Source organism: Sorex araneus, chromosome 8 (assembly GCF_027595985.1).
Source record: "Sorex araneus isolate mSorAra2 chromosome 8, mSorAra2.pri, whole genome shotgun sequence".
NCBI classification, from domain to species: domain Eukaryota; kingdom Metazoa; phylum Chordata; class Mammalia; order Eulipotyphla; family Soricidae; genus Sorex; species Sorex araneus.
In genome coordinates this window covers 48,397,215-48,420,757 of record NC_073309.1, presented here as the reverse complement: position 1 = coordinate 48,420,757, position 23,543 = coordinate 48,397,215, and the positions used below count along the sequence as shown (strand labels likewise).

Here is a 23,543-nt window from a genome sequence, read left to right as displayed (position 1 = left end):
ATGGTCTATTTTGGAAAATGTTCTGTGTGCACTGGAAAAGAATGTGCATTCTTGCTTTTTGGGGTGTAAAGCCCTATATAGATCTACTAGCCCTCTCTCTCTTCCATTTCTTCCTTCAGAGTCAGTGTTTCCTTGCTGAATTGTGTTCTTGTCGATCTATCCGTAGGTGATAAGACGGTGTTGAAGTCTCCAATTACTATTGTGCTGCTAGCGATGTCCTCCTTAAAGTCTGTTAGCAGTTGTTTTAAGTATTTAGCTGGTTGCTCATTAGGTTTGCATATGTTTTAGAGTGTAATTTCTTCCTGTTGTAAATATCCCGTGATAAATAGAAAATGACCTTTGCTGTCCCTTAAAATCTTTTTCAATCTGAAATCTATGCTGTTGGATACTAATATGGCCACCCCAGAATTTTTGAGGGAGTTGTTTGCTTGCAGGATTGTTTTCCATCCTTTCACTTTGAGTCTGTGTTTGCTCTGACTGTTCAGATGTGTTTCTTGTATGCAGCAGAATGTTGGGTTTAGTTTCCGAATCCATTTTGCCACTCTGTGTCTCTTGATTGGTGCATTTAGGCCATTGACATTGAGAGAGATTATTTTCATGGGGTTTTGTGTCATCTTTCTGTGGGGTTTGTTGTTCTTGTAGGGCTTTCCTTGTTTTACAGTAGCCCCTTTAAACCTTCTTTTAAGTTTGGTTTTGAGTCTATGAAGTTCCTGAGCTCTTGTTTCTCCGTGAAATAGTGTATGGTTCCTTCAAGTTTGAGTGAAAGTTTAGCCAGATAAAGTATTCTTGGTGAGGCATTCATTTCATTGAGTTTTTTTCACTATGTCCCACCATTGTCTTTGGGCTTGGAGGGTTTCCTCTGATAGGTCTGCTGTAAATCTAAGGGGTGCTCCTTTGTATGTGATTTCCTTCTTTGACCTTGCTTGCAGTATTGTCTCTCTGTCCACAGCATTCATCATTCTGACTATGATATGCCTTAGAGTCTTTTTATTAGGGTCTCTTTTTGTTGGTACCCTTCGAGCTCCTTGGATCTGGATGCCTGCTTTCTCCATCTCTGGGAATTTCTTAGCAATGATGTCTTTAACTGTGTTTTTTTCATTGGGGTTACTTCCCTGTGCTTCTGGTACTCCAATGATTCTTATGTTGTTCCTCTTGAGGTCATCCCCTAGGACTTTGATTTGCTCTAGTGCCACTTCGAGGTCTTTTGCCATTATTTGTTGTTGCCTGTAAGCTTTCTGCAGCTCATCTTCAAGCTCACTGATTCTGTCTTCAGCTGTAGCCATTTTACTGTTGAGGACACCTACTGACATTTTTAATTCATCTACAGATTCCTTTATTTGTGTCACTTCTGTTCATAGCTTAGAAATTTCTGCTTTCGTTTCTTCCTGCATTTTCTTGGTGGACTGTTCCAAAGCTTAATTCATATCCTCCCTTAATTTATTGGATGTCTGTTCCAGGGTTGTCGCGCGCCGCTTCGACCAGCGAAGAAACTCGCAACTCGGAGATCCTTCTTGCCACGATTTATTCAGGGACTTTCCATGAATTGGGAAAGAGGGGAAACGGGGAAAGAGGAGAGAGGGACGAACGAGGGGGAACCTCTAGCTAGGCAGCTTCCCCCCTTATATACTTCTCCCTGCTTGTTTGCCCCCAAGTGTCTGCAGCTGATAAACTAGCCACAACTTGTGGGCGTGACAAGACATCCTGATTCCCCATCAGGTGTTGTTCACGAAGCACGGTGAAACCAACAAGAAGCAGGTGTTCACGAAGCACGATCCCGTGGAGGCTCTCCACACAGGGTTACTTTGAGTTCATCAACCATCTTCAAGATTTCCTCTCTGAATTCTTTATCTGAGAGGTCATATTTGTGGGTAACCCCTGTTGGGGCTTCTGGAATCTTTTCTTTATCCTCTCCTCGTGGTGGGCATTTTCGCCATTTCTTCATATTGTTATGGAACTATAGAGTTGGAACCTTCTAGTTGTCTATCCTATTCCCTCTTGCTGCAGGGGGGGATTCTGGATGAGTTTAGTTGATGATGGTAGTCATTTTCCCCTTCTAGGATAGTTCCTTACTCTCAGGCGCTCCTCCTCGTTTATGTGGGGCCTCTAGTGAAGCCTTGAGGCTATGCTCTCTTTCCGAAGGGCTTGTGCAGCTTCTATTGTTCACGAACAGTTTTTGTGAAATTAGAATAGGCTAATGGACTATTGGCATACGGTGATTGAGATGTCCAGGGTGTTCTTCAAAGAAATAGGTTATACAGATTATGATCTAAATCTGTAGAACAGGGGATGGAAAAAAAAATCAGGCAGGAGGCCACGCCCTGAGACCACGCCCCCTAAGGCCACACCCCTTGAGGTACAGGCCACGCCCCCAGCAACCACTTGTGGGACAGGGCTAGGGGCCAGGTACTGGGGTGCTGGGGGGCTGTCAGGGAATGGGAGGGTCAAGTGGTTGGAACCGTCCGAGGGCTGGGCGTGCACACACACACACACCTCTCCGAGGAAGAGTGGAGCTAGGACAGCAGGCAAGGATGCTGGGCCGTGACTGGGGCACTGGGCCGGTCAGGCGGCAGGAACAGTCCGACGACCTGGTGCACACACACACACCTGTCCAGCGCCTCTGTTTATTTCTTAAGGAGGTAGGTTGCAGGGTCTGAGAGGCAGGACAGCAGAAAGGGGATTTCCTTGCTCACAACTGACCTGGATTCAATCATGGGAACTGCACATGGCTCCCTGAGATCTGCCAGGAGTAAGCCCTGAGCGCAATTTGGGTGTGACCGCAAACCAAAAACAGAAGGTAGATTTCCAGATGGGAACTAGTGATTCATTTCCTGAAAATCCAGGAGTCGGCCCTGAGCAGTGCAGGTGTAGACCCGACCCACTTCCCCTCCCCAACCACCACCTAGTGAAGACCACGGGGCTGGAGCAACAGCCCAGGGGCAGGACTTCAGGCCGGGTGGGAGGGAGACAGCAAAGGGTTTCTGGGTGGCCCCGCGGGGGAGAAGGAGAAAGAAGGTTCCGGGCTGTGGGCAGTGAGGCTCCCAGCCAGGGGGGTCCATGTGTGTGGGAATAAGGAAACTGCAGCGGGTCCCACACACGGTCTCTCCCTCTGCCCGACAGGGCGCAAGTAGGTCAGCCCCCAGACTGCTGGGCCCCAGCTGTGAGAGGGTCCAGTAGATCCCACATGGAAAGCACTTCCAAGGAGCAAACGCTGAAATACATTGGCGCCAGGACAGTTGGTCATGGCACCTCAGGAAACTGCACAAAGATGGCCAGACCCCGAGGCCCCAAAGCTCAAGAACCCCAAGACTCCCTGGCCCAGGAGGGACTAGAAAGAAGAGAGGGAGGGACTTGGAGGGAGGGAAATGAAATCATAAAAGAGGCAAAACACAAAAGCCTTGTTCTTGAACTTTGTCTCTCTAGGCCCCTTTATTTGTTTAAGATAGATGGCCAGAACAACAGATAGGTGGGTCAATGACAAATATAAGGAAGGTCCATAAATTTTAGGAGATGCGGTACCAGGGCTTCTCAAAGTGGGCGCTGAGATGATGATTGATTATGGTGTTTGCAATCATGATTCATGATTAACACAGCCGTTAATCATGAATCATGTAAGTTCAATAATCATGTTTTCTCATGAATTATGTGACTTGATTCAGCATGTTCTTTCCGTTCTTTGAACAGACCAACAGCAGCTGCACTTCTTACCGGGAAACTCTTCACTTTTCCTAGAAAGTTTGAAAGCAAAAATGAGGCAAAACAAAGAGAACATTTGTGAGCCCCACGATGCCCATTTCCTGATGCTTTTTTTTTCTTTTTGGGTCATACCTGGAAATGCACAGGGGTTACTCCTGGCTCTGCACTCAGGAATTACCCGTGGGGGTGCTCAGGGGACCATATGGGATGCTGGGAATTGAACCCAGGTCTGCCACGTGCAAAGCAAATGCCCTACCCGCTGTGCTATCACTCCAGCCCCTCCTGATGTACTGCTGAAAGAGGAAGCCTCAATTTACCCTTGCCAGCTGCTGTGAACAGCCCCATTTTGTTTTTTGCTGGCCCATGTCCATATTTTCATTGTTGAAAATATTGAGGAACCTGGGAATTGCACACTAAGAGAGACCTACCGTCACGCTCCAGCCGCACCTGCATCAGTATCTGGCTACTTCCTTTCTCCTAAATAAGTGCTCCCTGGATGAGTTTAAGCTCCCTGTGAAATCTCTCTGGGGGAGCACAAGAATTGGGGAGCACAGGTCCATGTCTGGACCCCCTCACCTCTTACCACCAGGTTCAGTCCCGGCACTTGGAGATGGGAGCCCTCTCCCGACGCACACACAAGTACATGATGCCCCTTGGGGCCGGAACAACCACCTTCCAGTGGACCCCACATGACGGCCATGCCAAGAGAGGCTGAAGGGGAGAATAGTCTAGGCTTTTCAGGTGCATCTTGTTCTCTCAGGTCCAGAAGTGGCTCTGCAGAGGGAACCCTTGTGAGAGCAGGGATGGCCGCTGTTCCCGAGAAAAGTCCCCTCATTTTCTACAGGGCCCAGGGTCAGTGAGCCTGGTGGACCCAACTGAGCACACAGAGAATCATGTGTGAGCACCAGAGCTGGGCGTGGGAGCCGCCCCCACAGCTACAGCCACGGTGGCGGGAAGGAGAGAAAATAATAACAGCGAGAACCAAGTAACAGTAACACAAGTTCCAAGCAAATATGAGTGAGAAAGTGAGCCTGAGCTTCTTATACAACTTCCTGATCATCCAGGAGGAAAATCCAAACCTCATGCGATCTAAAGATTTCTATTGTTCTGTGGATGTCTGTGTGAGCCTTTGTGTTACATATTTGTGTGTGTTTGATGCATGTCTGTCTCTGTGTTTGTCTGTGTGCATGTTCGCTGCCACCTGTTCAGGACTAAACCTGCCCTTTGTGCTTTCATGTGGTCCCCAAAACCATTGCTCACAGCTTTCCCACAATCAGCTTCTCCCTCACCCCATATCCTGAGAGTCCTGGCAGGAAAGGGGGTTTCTCTCTTACTGTGAACTATCCATCAGCAAATGCCGGGGTTCTGACACCAGACTCACTGGAGGGGCTGGAGACAGTTGGAGCCGGGTTAAGGCTGTTGTCTTGACTGAGGCTCACTCTGGTCCAATCCCCGGCACCTCATGGTCCCTGAGAATCACTGGGAGCGACGCATGAGCACAGAGCTGGGAGCTGCCTTGAGGACCAGGGAGGGAGACAAAAGCCAAACAGAACAAAAGCCCAGAACAGAGAATCAAACCAATCCCTTCAATCCCCACACTCTGCCCGCCGCCAAGAAGGAGCCCCCACCTCCTGCCTGGACCTCACAGTCGCCTCTCACTGGGCCTCTGGATTCCACCCCGACCCCACAGCCTGATCCCCAAGAAACACCCAGGGGGACCCCAGAACACAAGCCCAGATGCTCCCCACGGTGCAGACTGAGTCCCTCATTTCTCCTCTTTACTGTTTGGTTGATTGGTTTCTGGGCACATGGGGCTGTGCTTGGGCTCAGTGCTTGGGCTCAGTGCTTGGGGGTGAGTCCTAGGGGTGCTCAAGGGATCCCTCGGTGCTTGAGATTGTTTTCAGCATCCAAACCCTGTCCTTAGGTTTGTGGGCAGGCCTCAGGGTGGAGTTTGCACCTGAGCAAGGAAATGCGGGGATTTTATAGCTGAGGTCAAAGCTATAAAAAGCTATAAAAAGGGCTTTTGTTCTGCCTTCTGGCAGCTTGTGGAGTAGACACGGGAACAGGCTCCTGCAGCAATAGCAGCTCTGGTTTCCAGCACAAACGGAATCAATCAGCAGAAATTGGCCTCCAAGGATTGATGGAGACCCTGATCCCCTGGCAGCCCTTTAGGACCCTCATCATGGCTCGGCCCCCCACTCTGCCAGGCCTGACTCTGCTGCTGTCTCTGCTCTTACTGCCCTGGGCACTCACCAGAGCCGGTAAGTGACCCCTTCTCCTGCGCTCGGACCCCAGGCTCCCGTATAATCCCAGCCCTGCGCAGTGCTCTCCCCACTCTGCACCCCCACAGGCAAGATCAATGGCTCTGCAGGGCCCTTGCAGTCATTAGGGAATTGGTAATGCCCATGGGCTCAGTCAGCTGACAGAAGGGGCCCAGCACCCCATTGCACTCTGCCCCCAAATGTCCAGCTCTGAGGGTAGACATGCTTCAGCATTCACCCTAGCAATGACCCCTCACTGTGCCCCTCACCCCAATGTTCCAGGGATTGGGTGGCCTCTCCCGAGTCAGCCTCAGCTCAAAACAGGGTCAGGCATTGAACCCCTGGAAAGGCACCTCAGTGTCCCCAGAAATGCTGGAGGGCGGAGGGGATGGACTGTCCGTGAGTGAGAGGCCGTCAGACCGTGTTCTCAGGGGCTGTTACTGGGGCTCAGGGTCCAGGATGGGTTCCAGGGTGTCTGAGCAAGTGCTGGGCACCAGGTGCTCTAAAGTCTGGGTCGGGGCCGTGAGTTCAAGACACTCAGAGCATCTTTTGCAGAGTTTGAGGGGGTTCAGAGTCTTTCCAAGGGAAGTTCCCACAGGGGGTGTGCCTGGACCCATCCAGCAGAGGGTTTTGCATTCTTTGACTAGATGCTAGAACTGTTTATTTTTTTGGGGGGTGTTGTGGCCACACACAGCAGTTCTCAGGTATTCCTCCTACATCTCTGCTCAGGGATCACACCTGGATGGCTTGGGGGGACATATGGGGTGCTGGGCATTGAATGCAGGCCAGCTTCATGCAAGGCAAATGCCCTCCCTGCTGTGCTATTGCTCTGGCCCCAAGCTTACTGTCTCACACACACACACACATACTCACATCTATACAGAAGCATACTCACCATTCATGAGTGCACGTTCTCTAAATACCAGTATTTACAGACAGATACATGTATATGTTACAGAGGGGGATGAGATTATTGATCACAAACAGATATCAGGGGCTGGAGCCACAGCTCAGAAGTTAGGACTTGCCTTGCCCATGGCCAACCCAAGTTTCAGTCTTGACACCACATATATATATATATTTAAAATTTTTTAAATTTTATTGAATCACTGTGAGATAGTTACAAGCTCTCATGTTCGGGTTATAATCTCACAATGATCAAACACTCATCCCTCCACCAGTGCACATTCCCCACCACCAATATCCTGGGTATACCCCCCTTTCCCACCCTCCCCCTGCCTCCATGGCAGACAATATTCCCAATACTCTCTACTTTTGGGCATTATAGCTTGCTACACAGACACTGAGAGGTCATCATATTTGGTCCATTATCTACTTTCGGCATTCATCTCCCATCCCAACTGGTTCCTCCAACCATCATTTTCTTAGTGATCCCCTCTCTATTCCATCTGCCTTCTCCCCTTCGCTCATGAAGCAGTCTTTCAGCTATGGGGCAATCCCCCTGGCCCTTGTATCTACCGTCCTTGGGTGTCAGCCTCATGTGATGCTACCCTACACTCCACAAATGAGTGCAGTCCCTCTATGTCTGTCCCTCTCTTTCTCACTCATTTCACTTAGCATGATACTCTCCATGCTTATCAATTTATAAGCAAATTTCATGACTTTATCTCTCCTAACAGCTGCATAGTATTCCATTGTGTAGAAGTACCAAAGTTTCTTTAACCAGTCATCTGTTTTAGGGCACTCGGGTTGTTTCCATATTTTGGCTATCGTGAACAGTGCTGCAATAAATATATAGGTACAGATGTCATTTCTACTGTGCTCTTTTGCATCCTCAGGATATATTCCCAGAAGTGGTATTTTGGGGTCATATTGGAAGCTCAATTTCTAGTTTTTTTTTTTTTTTGCTTTTTGGGTCACACCCGGCAATACACAGGGGTCACTCCTAGCTCTGCACTCAGGAATTACCCCTGGCGGTGCTCAGGGGACCATATGGGATGCTGGGAATCGAACCCGGGTTGGCCGTGTGCAAAGCAAACGCCCTACCCGCTGTGCTATCATTCCAGCCCCTCAATTTCTAGTTTTTGAAGGACTGTCCATATTGTTTTCCAGAAAGGCTGGACCAATTGGTATTCCCACCAACAGTGAAGGAGCGTCCCTTTTCCCTCACATCCACGCCAGCACTGGTTTCTTTTGTTCTTTTGAATGTGTGCCAGTCTCTGTGGTGTGAGATTATATCTCATTGTTGTTTTGATTGCATCTTCCTGATGACTAGCGATGTGGAGCATTTTTTCATGTGCCTTTTGGCCATTTGTGTTTCTTTTTTTAGGAAATTTTTGTTCATTTCTTCTCCCCATTTTTTGATGGGGTTGGAGGTTTTTTTCTTATACAATTCTACAAGTATCTTGTATATCCTGGATATTAATCCCTTATCCCCGTGGTGTGTCCCTTAGTCATCAGAGTAGAAAGTGGGCTCAGGAGGTCAGTTTTATATTATGAGACTTGAGAGAACTTGGGACTTGCAAGAGGGGTATGCAAGGAGGGCATCAACAATGAGAACCACCCCCAGGGGGCTGGAGTGATAGCACAGCGGGTAGGGCGTTTGCCTTGCACGTGGCCAACCCGGGTTCGATCCCCATCCCCGGCATCCCTAATGGTCCCCCAAACACTGCCAGGAGTAATTCCTGAGTGCAGAGCCAGGAGTAACCCCTGAGCATCGCTGGGTGTGACCCAAAAAGCCAAAAAAAACCAACCAACCAAAAAAAAAAAAAACAAGAACCACCCCCAAAAGGGGGTCAAGGGACAGAAGGTGAGGGCAAGTGCCCAGCCTGCAACTGGCAGATGTATGAAGACAAGGAGGGCTTCCCTGTCCTGTCCTGGGGTCTCTGTGCCAGCTTTAGGAGATGAGCATTGGAATGTAGGAGGGAAAGTCTCACCTGCACCCATGTCACCCCATTGTCTGCTCACCACTCGCTGCATCCTCTCGGGAATAAGGACCAGGCTGGTCCCTGCAGCTCCTTGGCAGGAGGCGGTGACCCTGAAGGTCTGGCCCTGAATATGGCACTCCAGGACTCCCTCTGGACTCCCACAGATGGGCAAGAACTGGGATCCAACCCCGCTTCAGGCCCATCTCAGCCCAGCCACCAGCACTAGAAAGGGACCTGGTGTGTTCTGTACCTCCGTTTTCTCTCCCGGCCAGTAGGGGGCGGCAGTGGGCGGCAGCTCAGCGCTGGCACAGGGCCTCACCATGGGCGGGTGCTTCCAGCTCAGTCACCACCTGGGCCCGCCCCAGTCTCTGGGCCCCACTGCAGCGTATTCTCAGAATCACTATCGGGAAGAAGGCACAGAGCACAAAGGCGCCTGGGCAGCTGCCCTGCACCCCAGGGCCCTCGCGTGGCCCACCTCCTGCCCAGCTGGTGCTACACCCGCTGTTCTGGCTGTGGCTGTTCTGGCGTCCTGTGGATGCTGGTGGGTGACCCACACCACTGGCTTCCCCTTCTCCCTGCACTCAGCTCCCCTGACCTCCCCAGGCTAGAGTTGTTCTCCTTCCTGGCCCCTAGTCCCAGCCACCCCCGGATGCAGGGGCAGCTCAGTCCCCTGGGGGGAAAATCGGTGTGGAAAAATGCAGCAGGGTGGGACCCACAGAGACCCCCCAGGCTGCTGGACATTCTCCCCAGGGCCCCCAGATCAAATACCAATGCATGGCAGGGCCAGGGCCCAGCGACCCAGATGTGTGGCTCTAGGGTGCCCGGTCATGGTGCGCCCAGCCTGCACCCACTCAGTGACCACCTGCTGCTGTCCCTGAGGGGGAAGGTCAGCAGAGCACAAGAAAGTATGCTAGCAGGTATGAGAAAACTGCATTCAGATGTGACAGAATGAAAAGTATGGCAGGAAATAGAAGGTCTGAGCAGCGGAATAACAGTAGCTGATGAAAAGACTGAAGAGCTCTCAGATGAGATGAAGATCTGGAAGACTAGAAGCTCAGGCCACAGTAGAGTGGGGAGGGCACTTGCATTGCATGCAGCTGACCTGGGTTAGATCCCTGGCATCCCAGGGTCCCATGAGCCCCCCCCCCCCCCCCGCAGGAGTGATTCCTAAGTGCAGAGCCAGGAGTAAGCCTCAGGCACTGCTAGGTGTGGTCCCCAAGAAAATAAACAAAAGGAAAAGGTCTAGAAGACTTAAAAAATCTGAAAAGAAATGAGCTGTACACTAGAGACTTGTGGACTTAGTTCAAGAGGAACAATATAAGCATCATCTGAGTCTCTGAAGACCAAGGAGGCAAGCTTGAGAAGAACCCTCCATTAAGGAAATTGTAGATAAGGATTTCCCAGAGTTGAAGAGTGTAAGCACTGAGACCCAAGGGAACAGAAGGGCCCCAGCAAAAGTGAGTCAAATACAAAACTCCAAGACATGGTAAAATCAGAATGACAAAGCCCAAAGACAGAAATTAAAAATACTGAAAGCAACAAGATCTAAAAATGAATCTACATATAAAGAACTCCCATAAGAATCAGAGTAGATCTATCAAATGACTCTCCAATCAGAACAGAATGGTGGGATATAGTGAAAAAAAGCTCGTTGAGATGAAAACTTCAGCAAGAATAGTTTATCCAGGGCCAAAACAGTAGTACAGTGGAAGGACTTTTGCACACGTGGCTGACCCGGGTTTGACCATTGACACTCACATAGTCCCCCAAGTATGCCAGGAGTAATCCTTGAGCACAGAGTAGGCCCTGAGCATAACCTGGTGTGACCCCAAAATCAAAATAAATAACTACTTTTTAAAAGGAGATTTTTTTTTTTTTTGCCTTTTGGGTCACACCCAGCCATACACAGAGTTACTCCTGGCTCTGCACTCAGGAATTACTCCTGGTGGTGCTCAGGGGACCATATGGGATGCTGGGATTCTAACCCATGTCAGCTGCGTGCAAGGCAAACGCCCTACCCTCTGTGCTATTGCTCCAGTCCCCCCCCCCCCCCCACACACACACAGAGGAGCTTCTTTAAAGTCATGATACAGTTCTCAGCATTTTGTCACTAAATGTTGCACTCACTTCTGTGCTTGTGGCCACCCTCTGCTGGATACAGAAAGGTCTGTTATTCTTAACTTGTTAAGGTTTTATGCTTTTTCAGTAATGAATTGATGTCTCACTTATATTAAATGTACCAGTATAATCAGGTGACACTGTTACTGCGAATGTGGATTTCCCTATGCTGGTGGGCTTTTGAGAATTCTATGAAAGATTTGCATACAAAACTCGGGAGTCAGAGTTTATTGTACAGATTAAGGTAGATGGGTCCGGGTCCCTCCCAAGGTGTTTTTACCCGTGAAAGACTTTACCAGTCCTGTCCTACACTGTCTGCAGCCTCCCGTGAATGAGTCACTGGTCCTGTCCCACGCTGCCCTGTCCCGTGAGTGACTTGCTAGTCTCCAGCCACAAGCACATGTGCGTGGGTGAGACTTCTGTGCTCAGCACCTTGTCACCCCCTGACATCCCAGCCCTGCCTGGGCATCTACTGAGCCCTGCCTGTATTCTGCCCCTGTCTGGCCCCGAGTGGCCTGCCTGGACCGGGCCCTGTGTCCTGGCACGCCGCCCTACCTGACGGTTATCAGGAGCCGTTACTGGCGCCAGGGTCCTGGATGGGTTTCAGGGTGTCTGAGCAGGTGCTGGGCTCCAGGTCCTCTAAAGCCCAGGGCGGGGCTGTGAGATAAAGACACTCAGTGCATCTTTTGCACAATTTAAAGGAAGTTCAGAGTTTTTCCAAGGGAAATAACCACATGGGGTGTTTCTGGACCCATTGGGCAGAGGGTTTAGGGTTCTTTTTAGTGCTGGATCACTGTATTTTTAGGTTTTGAGAAATATTCCCACTGTTTCCCAGAAGTGGACCAGAAAGTGAAACCTGCTTCCTCTGCCCCCACCACACTGCTCCCAGCCCGTGTTGGCTCCTCCTGCACCCAGGCCCCAACAGCACAGGGGGAGTGAGCGCTCACTGCCCTGTGGGTGTGCGTGTCCCCGAGAATCCATGGGGGATGGGGTGAGAGACACACTCCCCAGGCCCAGAAGTCAGAGAAACAGCAAGAGTGAGGTGCAGTGAGGTGAGGCATGTCCTGGCCTCTGGCAAGAACAGGTGTGGTCTGGATGGGTCTTGGCTCAGGGAGCTGCTGGGAGACTAAGGGCTGAGATGGGGGAAGCCCTGGAACCGCCCTGACTGTGGGAGCACTCGGGAGTGCTCACTCTCCTCCTCCCTTTTCACTAACTAGGAAAAGGACCAGAGAGGCCCAGGAACCAGCCTGAGGCCTCCCAGCAGAGCTCTCTGTCTCCTCTTTCAATTTTCTTTCTTGTTTTTGTTTTGGGTACTACTCTGGGGTGAGAGGTTACCTAAGAAGTCTCCAGAGCACTGGTTTATTGAATAGAAGAGCCTTTATTAGCTTGCAGGGGCTGCCCAGCCTGAGAGCACGGGGCTCAGCGCTACCAACAGCCTCAGCCTGCTTCCAGGCAGAGTTTTCATACATTCTTTTTTCTTTATAATTAAAAAAAAAATTTTTAGGTCACATCTGGCAATGCACAGGGATCACTCCTGGCTCTATACTCAGGAATTACTCCTGGCGGTGCTTAGGGGACCATGTGGGATGCTAGGAATCAAACCCGGGTTGGCCGCGTGCAAACCCTACCCGCCATGCGTTTTCATACATTTTTATCACATCCTGTTTGGCAATATCAATTGGGAAATTTTCTTTTTTTTTTCTGTTTGTTTTATTTTTTTTGTTGTTGTTTTTTATAATTTATTTTTAATTAGAGAATCACCGTGAGGGTACAGTTACAGATTTATACACTTTTGTGCTTATACTTCCCTCATACAAAGTTCGGGAACCCATCCCTTCACCAGTGCCCATTCTCCACCACCCGTAAACCCGGCGTCCCTCCCACCCTCCCCACTCCCATCTCCCCCCCACCCCACCCTGCCACTGTGGCAGGGCATTCCCTTCTGTTCTCTCTCTCTAATTAGCTGTTGTGGTTTGCAATAAAGGTGTTGAGTGGCCGCTGTGCTCAGTCTCTAGCCCTCATTCAGCCCGCAACTCCCTTCCCCCACATGGCCTTCGACTACAATGTAGTTGGTGATCGCTTCTCTGAGTTGACCTTTCCCCGGAACGTGAGGCCAGCCTCGAAGCCATGGAGTCAACCTCCTGGTACTTATTTCTACAGTTCTTGGGTGTTAGTCTCCCACTCTGTTATTCTATATACCATAGATGAGTGCAATCTTTCTATGTCTGTCTCTCTCTTTCTGACTCATTTCACTCAGCATGAAACTTTTCATGCCCATCCACTTAACTACAAAATTCTTGACCTCCTTTTTTCTAACAGCTGCATAGTATTCCATTGTATAGATGTACCAAAGTTTCCTCAACCAGTCATCCGTTCTGGGGCATTCGGGTTTTTTCCAGATTCTGGCTATTGTAAACAGTGCTGCGATGAACATACATGTGCAGATGTTGTTTCGATTGTACTTTTTTGCCTCTCTGGGATATATTCCCAGCAGTGGTATTGCTGGGTCAAATGGGAATTCAATATCTAATTTTTTGAGAGTCGTCCAAATTGTTTTCCAGAAGGGCTGAACCAGTCGGCATTCCCACCAGCAGTGAAGAAGGGTCCCTTTCTCCCCACATCCTCTCCAACAGCGGTTGCTTTTGTTCTTTTGGATGTGTGCTAGTCTCTGTGGTATGAGGTGGTATCTCATGGTTGTTTTGCTCTGCATCTCCCTGATGATTAGTGATGCAGAGCACTTTTTCATGTGCCTTTTGGCCATTCGTATTTCTTCCTTGGTAAAGTTTCTGTTCATTTCTTCGCCCCATTTTTTGATGGGGTTGGATGTTTTCTTCTTGTAGAGTTCAACCAGTGCTTTATATACCATTGATATCAACCCCTTATCTGATGGGTAACTAATATATATTTTATTATGCCTATTGCAACATCCTTCGGGGAGATGGGATCGGGGAGGGTGGGAGGGATGCTGGGTTTACGGGTGGTGGAGAATGGGCACTGGTGAAGGGATGGGTTCCCGAACTTTGTATGAGGGAAGTATAAGCACAAAAGTGTATAAATCTGTAACTGTACCCTCACGGTGATTCTCTAATTAAAAATAAATAAATTATAAAAAAAATAAACAATAATAATAATAAAAAAAATCTGGGAAGGGAAATTTTCTAAGTAAGTAGCATGACTTTAGTACAGAGGCCAGATGTTCATGGTTTGCCTTAAACAGTTGAATCCACCGTTTAAAAAAAAAGTAAGTTGGTGGCTGAAAAGAGCAATGTATGGCAGCTACTCTATCTATAAATCAGAACATTCTCAGGGTTAGTCTTAGAGGTTTCCTGTCCCTGGGTCCCTGCATCTCCGGAGTGTCCCATCCTGTTTCTCAGCTCTTCTTTTGAGCCGCCTGCATTTTTCTGCTAACTTTAGTTCACCTGGTCACAATACCTTGTGGTGCTCAGGGCTTACTCCTGCTCTGTATCTGGGTTGACTCCTTCACTCTGTGTTCTGGAAGCACTCCTGGTGGTGCTCCGAGAACCATATCTGAGCTGGGGTTAGATTCCGTCAGCTGCATGGAATGCAAATACCTTACCTGCTGTACTGTCTCTCCAGACTCAAATGGATTTTAATTTTTTCCTCTTTTGGGCCACACTGGCACTTCTCAGGGTTTCACCTGGCTCTTCACTCAGGAGCCACTTCTGGCGGTGCTCAGGGGGACATACGGGATGCCGAGGTTTGCACTCAGGATGGCTGCATGTAAATTCACTACCAATTAATTGTATTATTGCTGCAGCTATTGGATTTTTTGGGGGGGGCACACCCAGCAATAATGAAGGTTTAATCCTGGATTTGTGCTCAGAGATCACTCTTGGTGTGTTTGGGGGATCATACTGGATGGTGGGGATCAAACACAGTCGGCCATGTATGTGCAAGGCAAGTGCCCTATCAGCTGTACTATTTCTCTGGACCCTTAACATAGAATTTTCTTTTTTCTTTTTTTCTTTTAAATTTTAAGGGCACACTCACATGCTAGGGGTCACTCCTGATCTGAACTCAGAAATTAATCCTCATGGTGCTTGGGGACCATATGGACCCAAACCAGGTCATCCATGTGAAAGACAAGCTCCCTCCCCACTGTACTATATGGCTCCAACATGAATTTTTTTTTAATTAGTGAATCACCGTGAGGTACAGTTCCAGACTTACAAACTTTCATGCTTACATTGAGTCATACAGTGGTCGAGTGCCCATCCCTCCACCAGTGCCCATTTTCCACCACCAATGGTCCCACCACCCACACCTCATCCTCCCCCCACCCCACCCCACCTCTGTAGCAGGGCATTCCCTTTTGCTCTCTCTCTCCTTTTGGGTGTTGGTGTTGTGGTTTGCAGTAAAGGTATTAAGTGACCATCATGTTCGGTCTATAATCTACTTTCAGCCCGCATCTCCCATTCTGAACGGGCCCCCCTAGCACCCTTTACATGCTGATCCCTTCTCTATCTGAGCTGCTTTTTCCCCCAGCATGCAAGGCCAACTTCCAGGCTGTGGAGTAATCCTCCATGATATTTTTTAAGCACAATATTTTCTCATAATTAAAAAATATAGGAAACTTGGTAATATTAACTCTGGTCACAGCACAGAGCAGCACTTGCACCCCACAGTACACCTGTCAGTTCCTCATCCCACCCTACCCCGCCTAACTAGCCCTCACCCCCACACTCTTCATCCCCCTGGCTTGAAGGTGATCACCCAGCCGAACACCCCGGGGCTCCTTCCCACCCAGACCTGGCTCCTGGGATCTGCAGCCCCCTCAGATTGCCCATCTCCTCTTCCCCGTTTCCCCCACAGAGGCCAGGGAGGTGGTCGTGCTGGCGCCCACTGAGGTGCAGGGATCCCTGGGCAGCACTGTGACCCTGCCGTGTCACCTGCAACGTCTGGAGTCTGAAACTCCGCAGGTGACTCAGATCAGGTGGACGCGGCTGGACCCGCCGGGGGACCCCAGCATTGTGGCCCAATTCCACTGGGAGCGGGGCCCCAGCATCACAGAGCCCGACCGTTTGCAGTTCAAGGCCGCCCGGTTGGGTGTGGACACGCTTGACGCCTCGCTCACCCTGCGTGAGCTGAGCCTTGGGGACGAAGCCAACTACACCTGCGAGATCCGCATCAGCACATCCCAGCTGGGGAGTGCGAGCACCTGCCTCCGCGTGTTCTGTGAGTGTGAGGGGCGGGGCTTCCTGGAGGGAAGTATCTGTAGGCGAAGTTTCTGGGCTGGTGGTGAGGGGTGGGGCTACTGGGTACCAGGGGTCCAGGAAGGACTCAGAGAGGTAAGGGGCAGTGCAGAAACCAAAGGAGGTAAAGCTGCAATGGTGAGGATGGGGCTGCATATGGGGCCGGTTAGAGGGGGAGGTGAAACTCAGGAGAGAAGGGATGCCCTGGTTCTTGCGTAGGAATCTGGGGAGTAATTTGGTTGGGAGTTTTCTTTTTCCTTTTCTTTTTTTTTTTTTTCGCCTGGGCTAGGGCAGTTAAATGGAGCCGGGTTGGGAACCTGGATTAGCTCCCAGACTCCCCCGAGTTTATTATCCAGGACAAAGCTGAGAGCTGAGATGCGCATGCTCAGTTCCTGCTTCTAAGTCAGTGACAACAGCACTGCCATGGCCCCACCACCGACATCACCACACCCACCCTCACTGTCTATACCTGGGCACCAACACCATCTTCCATGGTCTGCTCCAACTTGTCGGTTCAGATAATCCTGTTCCCTGTTGCCTCCCCGACTGCCGTCTACACTGACTATGGAGGAATTGAACCCGGGTCAGCTGTGTGCAAGGCAAACGCCGCCCTACCCGCTGTGCCATCGCTCCATTCCTGGTTATTTGTAAATTAAATAACTGTAAAATTTTTATTATGATAGTAGAATTAAGAATGAATACCGAAAGTACTTTATAAATTTTGTTTATTTCTTTTTTAGTGGTTGCTAAAATATTTCTATTTTCACTGGTGTATGTGCAAAAGAGTTTAAAGCCACTGGTTGACATTGGTTCCCTGGGGCACAAAACACTATCCCTGGTCTACACTAGTGGACTCGGGCACAGCTAGGGGAGTTCTCACTGGACCCAGTGTCATCTACATAGGCTGCTGAGACCCTGTCTCCATGGATCTCATTCATTTCTTGCCCTGTCTACACTGGCTCTGCAGGAGAAGAGTCTATACTGTGCACCCTGACACAGAACACACTGCCCTTTGCCCATCTCCTCAGGGGCTGCCTACCTGCCCCACAGTTGCCTCCCTGCTGCCCTGTGGCTGTCTACACGGCCCCCAACACCCTCTGCCTGGTCTTCCCCACACAACCTCACCCCTACTAATGCCCCCAGATGAGGCCCCTGAAGAGCCAGATGTGGGTCACAGCGGGGCCCTGTCCTGAGCATCCCCCATGTGTGTGTGAATGTCTGACATACACTCCATGCATCATATGCACCCCAGATCTGCTATTCAGGGGTGCCTGTATCCCAACACTCTGCACAGCACTGCCCACAGGAGCAGCATAGACGGTTCGAGCCTCCCCAGCCCAGCTAACACTATTCTGACACTATTCAGAGGAAGAAGATCAGTTTTTGTGTTTTACGGGAGGGAAGGCCACACCCAGAGATGCTCAGCATCTCCTGAGTGTATCAGGAATACTACTGGTGGTGTTGGGGACCATATGGGATGCGAGGAATAGAACCTAGGCTGGCCACGTGCAGGGCTAATGTTCTACCCACTGTGTTATCTTTCCTGCTGACAGGAGAACAGAGTTATGAGCATTCATTGTACTCACACCCTCCACAGTACCTTAGATCATTAGCCACAGATCTAAGAACCATCCACTCTGGTCTGCGCTGAGCCACTAATTCTGCATCTTGGTTCCTCTGGACCATAGCATGTCAAGGGTTTCGTGGACACTGTGCCAGTTGACAGGCAGTGTGGACAGTGAGGATCCAGACTCATGGTCTACACTGGCCCAGCCTAGTATACACCTGCTCACAGCCTGTCTCTCCCCATTGCCCACACACACTCTGCTGCATTTGCAGGTCCTGGCAGAGGGAGCAGAGCAGACATTCCCAAGCACGTGACACTGCAGAGCAGGAGCTGGACCCCTCAGGGACATGAGCACATTTGGCATCTGTCCCCAGGTCACTATAGTGACACAGCAAGACTTTGACCCTCCCAGGACACTCCATATGTGCCCAGAGTTATGTCATATTGCCCAGACTCAGCTGCCCCTCGTGTCCCTGTTTGAACTGTGGGTGATGGCTCTTCTCCTCAAGTGTGGCCCCTCAGCACTCCTGTCCCTGAGCTTGTCCCTGTCCATCCCCCCAAGATGCCCCCCAGGTCTCCATCTCTCTCTATGATGCCATCGGGCAGCAGGGCCGCAGGGAGACCAACCTGAACTGTGACGTCCGCAGCAACCCGGAGCCCAAGAGTTATAACTGGAGCACGTGAGTCCTGGGCTGATCCAGGTCTGAGGGGGGAGGCTGGGGATGGACTCTGGGTCAGAGGGGGGAGGCTAGGGATAAACTCCCAATTATTGGGGGACAGGGCCTGGCTGTTCAGAGTCCAAGGTGGGGAGAAGGAGGGGCTGATCTTGACTCCTATACCTGAGAAAGGTGCTGAGAGTATGGGCCAGTGTCTGAGAGAGGAGGCTGGGGATGGACTCCTGATTCTGAGGGAGGAGGCATTGTGATGTTCCCCTGGGCCTGAGGGAAGAGGTACTAGGAATGAACTCTTAGGTCTGAGGGAGGAGGCTGGGGATGGACCACTGGTCTACAAGGAACGAGAAGAAGAAGAATCCAGAGACTCACTTCTGACCCTACTAGACTGTCTTGTCTCTGGCAGGATCCCAGCTCCATGGTGGACAGGCACCCATGAGTGGAAACCTGGGGCTCAGCCCTAGCAACAACATCCAGATTATCTTTAAATTAAATTAAGGGGCCTTGCACACACAGTTTCTGGTGTTTCAGCCCAGCTGCAGGTATCCCAGCTCTTCCCAGGGCTGCTCTGTGCCCCGTCCTCACCCTCCGCCTTGACCCCCACTCTCCCCACTCAGCACTGGGCCATACAAGGGCAAAGATCACCTGCACCCAGTAGGGGCATCATTAGCTGGGGTCCACCCCAAGGACCCTGATACCAGAGCAAGGGAGGCGGCAACTGACCCCGGGGTCTGAGGAATCGGGGCAGCTCTGGGGACCCAACCTAAGGTCTGGGCTTTGCTCTGACTGAGGCAGGAGTTTTCAGGCTCTGAGCAGAGGAGGGCCTGGAGCTCTGTTCTAGTGAGTCTTTCAGGCCACCAGGTGTGTGTTGCAGGGTGACAGGTGAGTAAGAGCCTGAGGATGGGGACAGAGCAGTGCCCACACAGGCCTGAGGGCTGGAAAGTTCTGGATGGAATCAGAAGGCGGGTCTCAGAACCTGCTGAGCAGTCATAGGGGTGTGAGAGGGAGAGTTGGGGGGACTCCAGGTACCACTCAACTTGGGTCACACAGGGGGAGGTGTTGGGGTTCCTCAGTCCCTGTCACTCTGGGCTCCAGCAGAGGCCGCATTCTCACCCACCTGTGTCCCCCAGGACCACGGGACCCCTGCCCCCCTCTGCTGTACCCCAGGGCTCCCGGCTCCTGATCCAGCCCACTGAGGAGTCCATCAACACGACCTTCATCTGCCGCGTCTCCAATGCCCTGGGGACGGGCCAGGCAGCCATGAGAGTTCAGCTCCCAGGTGAGGACAGTGGGGAGCACGGAGACACCCCAGGAGGTGCCAGGCAGGACTGTCTCTGAGGAGGGATGGGAGAGTCCCTGGGGGAGGACCCTCAGCCATGAGATGATCCCGGACTCCTGCCGAGGCCTCTGCCTGGACACTCAGAAAGGCCTTTCCAGGGGCTGGGAACGCCACAGCTGCCATTGCAGTTGCTGGAAACGCCCCAGTTGGGCGAGAAAACGGCCCTGTCAGGTTTGGTTTAACTGGGGAGCCCCAAGCGTGAGTGTAAAACCAAGAAATTTCCTTATTGTGTCTGCGCTGTTCTCGGTGCTGGCTCTATTCTCAGCGGACTCCGACTCAGTAATCTGGAACACGTGGGCATTCCAGGTGCCCATCCCGCCGTTTAGTGGGGCAGAGGGGAACCCAACACCTTTCCTTGTTTTGTTTTGCTTTGGGGGCAGCACCCAGGGATATTTAGGGCTTATTCCTGGCTGTGCTGAATGATTAATCCTGACAGTGCTCAAGGGTCCATAAGGGGTCGTAGGAACCAAACCCAGGTGGTCTGTCTGCAGGGCCAGTGCCCTCCCCGCTGTCCTGTCCTTCTGGCCCCTGAACTCAACCCTGACAGTGGCTCTGGCCAATCCCAGCAGCCACACAGAGGGGAGCGCTCTGATTGGTCAGTCCTGGGTCCCGCCCCTGGACCACAGGGATCCCCAAAGTCTTCTACCCTAAATTCTTGCTGCTTCTCTTTCTTCAGAATCTTCCGGGAAAGCATCACTCGCAGACTCCGGCCTCAAGCTCAGCCTCCCGTTTGCGGTGGTGGTTGTGCTGGGGACCCTGCTTTAGTTCCGGCGTTAGAAGGTCCCGTGAGTGTCTCTGGAACATTCTCCTTCCTTGTGTTGGCCCTAAGCATCCCAAACCACGATCCCTAAGCCTGACCCCGCGTGAGGCTCTGTGCTCATCCCCCCAGGCAGCCTGTCCTGCGTGTCCCCACAGCCGGGCGGCCCCGACCCTGCAGACATGGACACTGAGGCAAGGGCTGGTCTCTCACCCCAAGGGAGTGAGGCCCCCGATTCCAGGCCCCTCAGCACTGGGCACCCACCAGGGTACAGGGGGACCGAGGGCAGAGTGACACCCCCAGCTGTCTCTCATGTCCCTTGCTAGGAGAGATCCCCTGATGCTCCTACAGAAATGAGAGACAGCAGGAACTGGAACCCTGATCACTCTTTGCAGGGTCGAGGAGAAAGAAGTGGGACACATGAAGTGTTAGTAGCTGGAGGACAGGGCATATCTGGACCCACAGTGCTTGTTACTCACAAAGGAACTCCTCATATACTAGCAGAGACCTCCTCCTCCAGGAAGTCTTTCCTATTGCCCCAGAATATTTAAACTCTCTTCCCTGGACTGTGCTACCCCAACTGTGCCCACTCTGGGCCATGCTCTGAGGGCTCATGACAGTGTCTCCCAGTGAGGCCCTGAGGGCAGGACTGTCAGAGTCTGTGTCACCTGTACCTTGGCACCATTCTGGACTCAAGTATTGAGTGACCCCATGTGTATCATCCCTAGAGCCTGGCGGCCTGTGCACGGTCACTCCCGGCCTTATTGCTGAGGACAGGCAGAGGACCAGCTGCCTGTGACTCAGTCTCCTCATCTGTAAAGTGGGGCCTCCCTGAGCACTCGGGGCAGCACTGAGCTCTGCATGGGGCATGTTGTCTCACTCCAGCCTGGCTGTGTTTCTGTGACTGTCGCTCTGTGGGAGTCACATCAGCAGGGCAGGGAGAGGAGCATGGGGAGTGTCGGTGCCCAGCCAGGTCTCCTGCCCCCGGGAATGCCCCTGGCAGGAGGAAACACTCAGGACTGACTGGGGAGCCCTGGTGGTGAGAAACTGAGGCCCAGAGAGGGGAGCCCAGGGCTCAAGGTCACACAGCTCCTGAGGGTCAGGGGCAGACCCAGACCCCACCCAGCTCCCAAAGCCACACAGTCACAATGGTGGGATGGGACTTAGTATTGTTCTTAATGAATAAATTACTGGATGGGGCTCAGTCAGTATTGATTTCTAATCAATAACCTGTTGATGGAGCATATAACTTTATGTTTGAGGCTCCAGGTTTGACCCTTAACACCACACACACACAAAAGAGAGAGTTGAAGGGATCTGAGGAGTAACCGGACGAGGCCTCTCCCAGCCCGATTTAGAATTGGGGAACCCTGGAGGGAAGGGGGAGCCCCGGGCCTCACACCACTTCCTGTGACTGGCTGCAGCTCCCAGACGCGTCTCCTCTCCCCGCTGGTCAGGACCTGGCCTAGGCTGCTGGGATAAGTGAGGGGAGTGGGGTTCAGAGTTAGGACTGTACTCAGAGCACTGCTCGGTTGGTCTCCCAGGAGCACCCCCTGTGCTGCACCCAGAGTCTGTGGGATTGACTCAAAGGCCAAGTTAGTTTCCTTGGTCTGTGCTCAGAGCTGCTGCGTAAAAAATTGTTTGGTCACTGTGGGCCCAATGCTTGGGGGTTACTCATCGTGGGGCTTCGGAGGACCCTGTGGGTCGGGGGTAGACCTGGTCCCTCAGCACGCACCGCAGAGCTCAATCAGGCGAGCAGACTCCCCGTGCTGAACCTTAAACGCGGGGTTGCATTCCCTCACGCTGCATCTGGGACTGCCCGGCCTCCTGGAAGAAGGACCCATGGGCCTGACCTCTGGGTCGCGGGGCTGCAGGGAGAGTGGCTGGTTTTGTCTGAAAGGACCTTGCAGGTCAGGTTTGAATCTTCCCTTTTCAGGTTGTCTCCAGTGCAGCTGTGCAGAGAGAAGCCAGCGCTTCCCAAGACCCACCGACAGAGGGCGCCAGGGGAGACAGGGACCAACCTAGACACACTGATGGAGGGTTCCTAGGCTGGACACTTTCCCAGAACAAAACACCCTCTGCATCTGCTCTCCTGGCCCCAGACGTCCCTCAGGGAGTCCCCTCTGCATCATAACACAGTGGGCAGGTGCGGGTTTGGGGTCCTCAGCACACAGAATCCTCTCTCTGGAGGTCCATCTCTCCTCCATGAACCTGACTCACATTTACCCCAAGGTTCTGTCTCAGCACCCCAGGGCTTCCCAGGAACACAAACTCTGCCCGGGAGCCTGGGCTCACAGGGAAACTGAGCTAACGGGCAATTGTGCCTGGAGAGATTTAGACCAGCCACACACTCCTGTGATTTTCTGGCTTCTTTTGTAAATACTTGCCAACCATTAAGGAATGACAAAAGTCCCTTACCTTAACTTAGTCCCATACTAAGTGTTCCTCCCCACTCGGGAGCTCCTTTTCTCATTTGTTTTCCAATAAACTTTTCTACTTTTCAACTCTGAGTCTGAGGATCTTATTTCTCAATATTTTCATTGTTGAAAATATTGAAGAATCTGGGAATAGTGAAAGAACACAGAGACCCACCGCTTCCGCCTCACCTGCATCATTTGGGGGCTCACCAGGAGAACATTCCAGCAGAAGAGCAGGACGTGTGCCAGGCTCCGGGTCTCTGTCACCTGTTTCTTTGTTTCTGGATGCCTAGTCCTGTAGCCCTATTGGAAAAAACAGGCATCCACCCACCAGTTAGAAGGTGACGAGCACCTTGGGGCCGTTCTTAAGGTGGGTGAAAGTCTGTCCGGCTTCCCTTCTCTGTGCCCCACTTCCCCTGGAGAGTAGAATGTCACAGTCTAGGGAGTCAGGTTCCCATGGGGCTGCTTCTGCTTTTCCTTCTGTCCCAGCGGTGGAGGGATCGAGAGCCCTAACCACAGTGTAAGTGGCCTGTGAAGCCTCACTCGGCTTAGAGGCTCGCATCCTGCCTCCAGCAGGAGACAAGATGTCTTTGTCTTGGCCTCCATCCTCTGGTCACAC

General features: G+C 51.6%; 1 protein-coding gene across 1 annotated transcript; it reads left to right on the top strand.

The window, feature by feature from the left end:
• The first annotated feature begins 5,780 nt into the window (after window positions 1-5,780).
• Window positions 5,781-22,807, top strand: LOC129406811 (poliovirus receptor-like). Its single transcript, XM_055145997.1, has 6 exons — window positions 5,781-5,954; window positions 15,794-16,156; window positions 18,303-18,420; window positions 19,542-19,690; window positions 20,427-20,535; window positions 22,444-22,807. Exons 1-5 carry the CDS (start codon window positions 5,834-5,836, stop codon window positions 20,513-20,515), a joined length of 840 nt encoding a protein of 279 aa, XP_055001972.1. The 5' UTR covers window positions 5,781-5,833; the 3' UTR covers window positions 20,516-20,535; window positions 22,444-22,807.
• The last annotated feature ends 736 nt before the right edge of the window (window positions 22,808-23,543 follow it).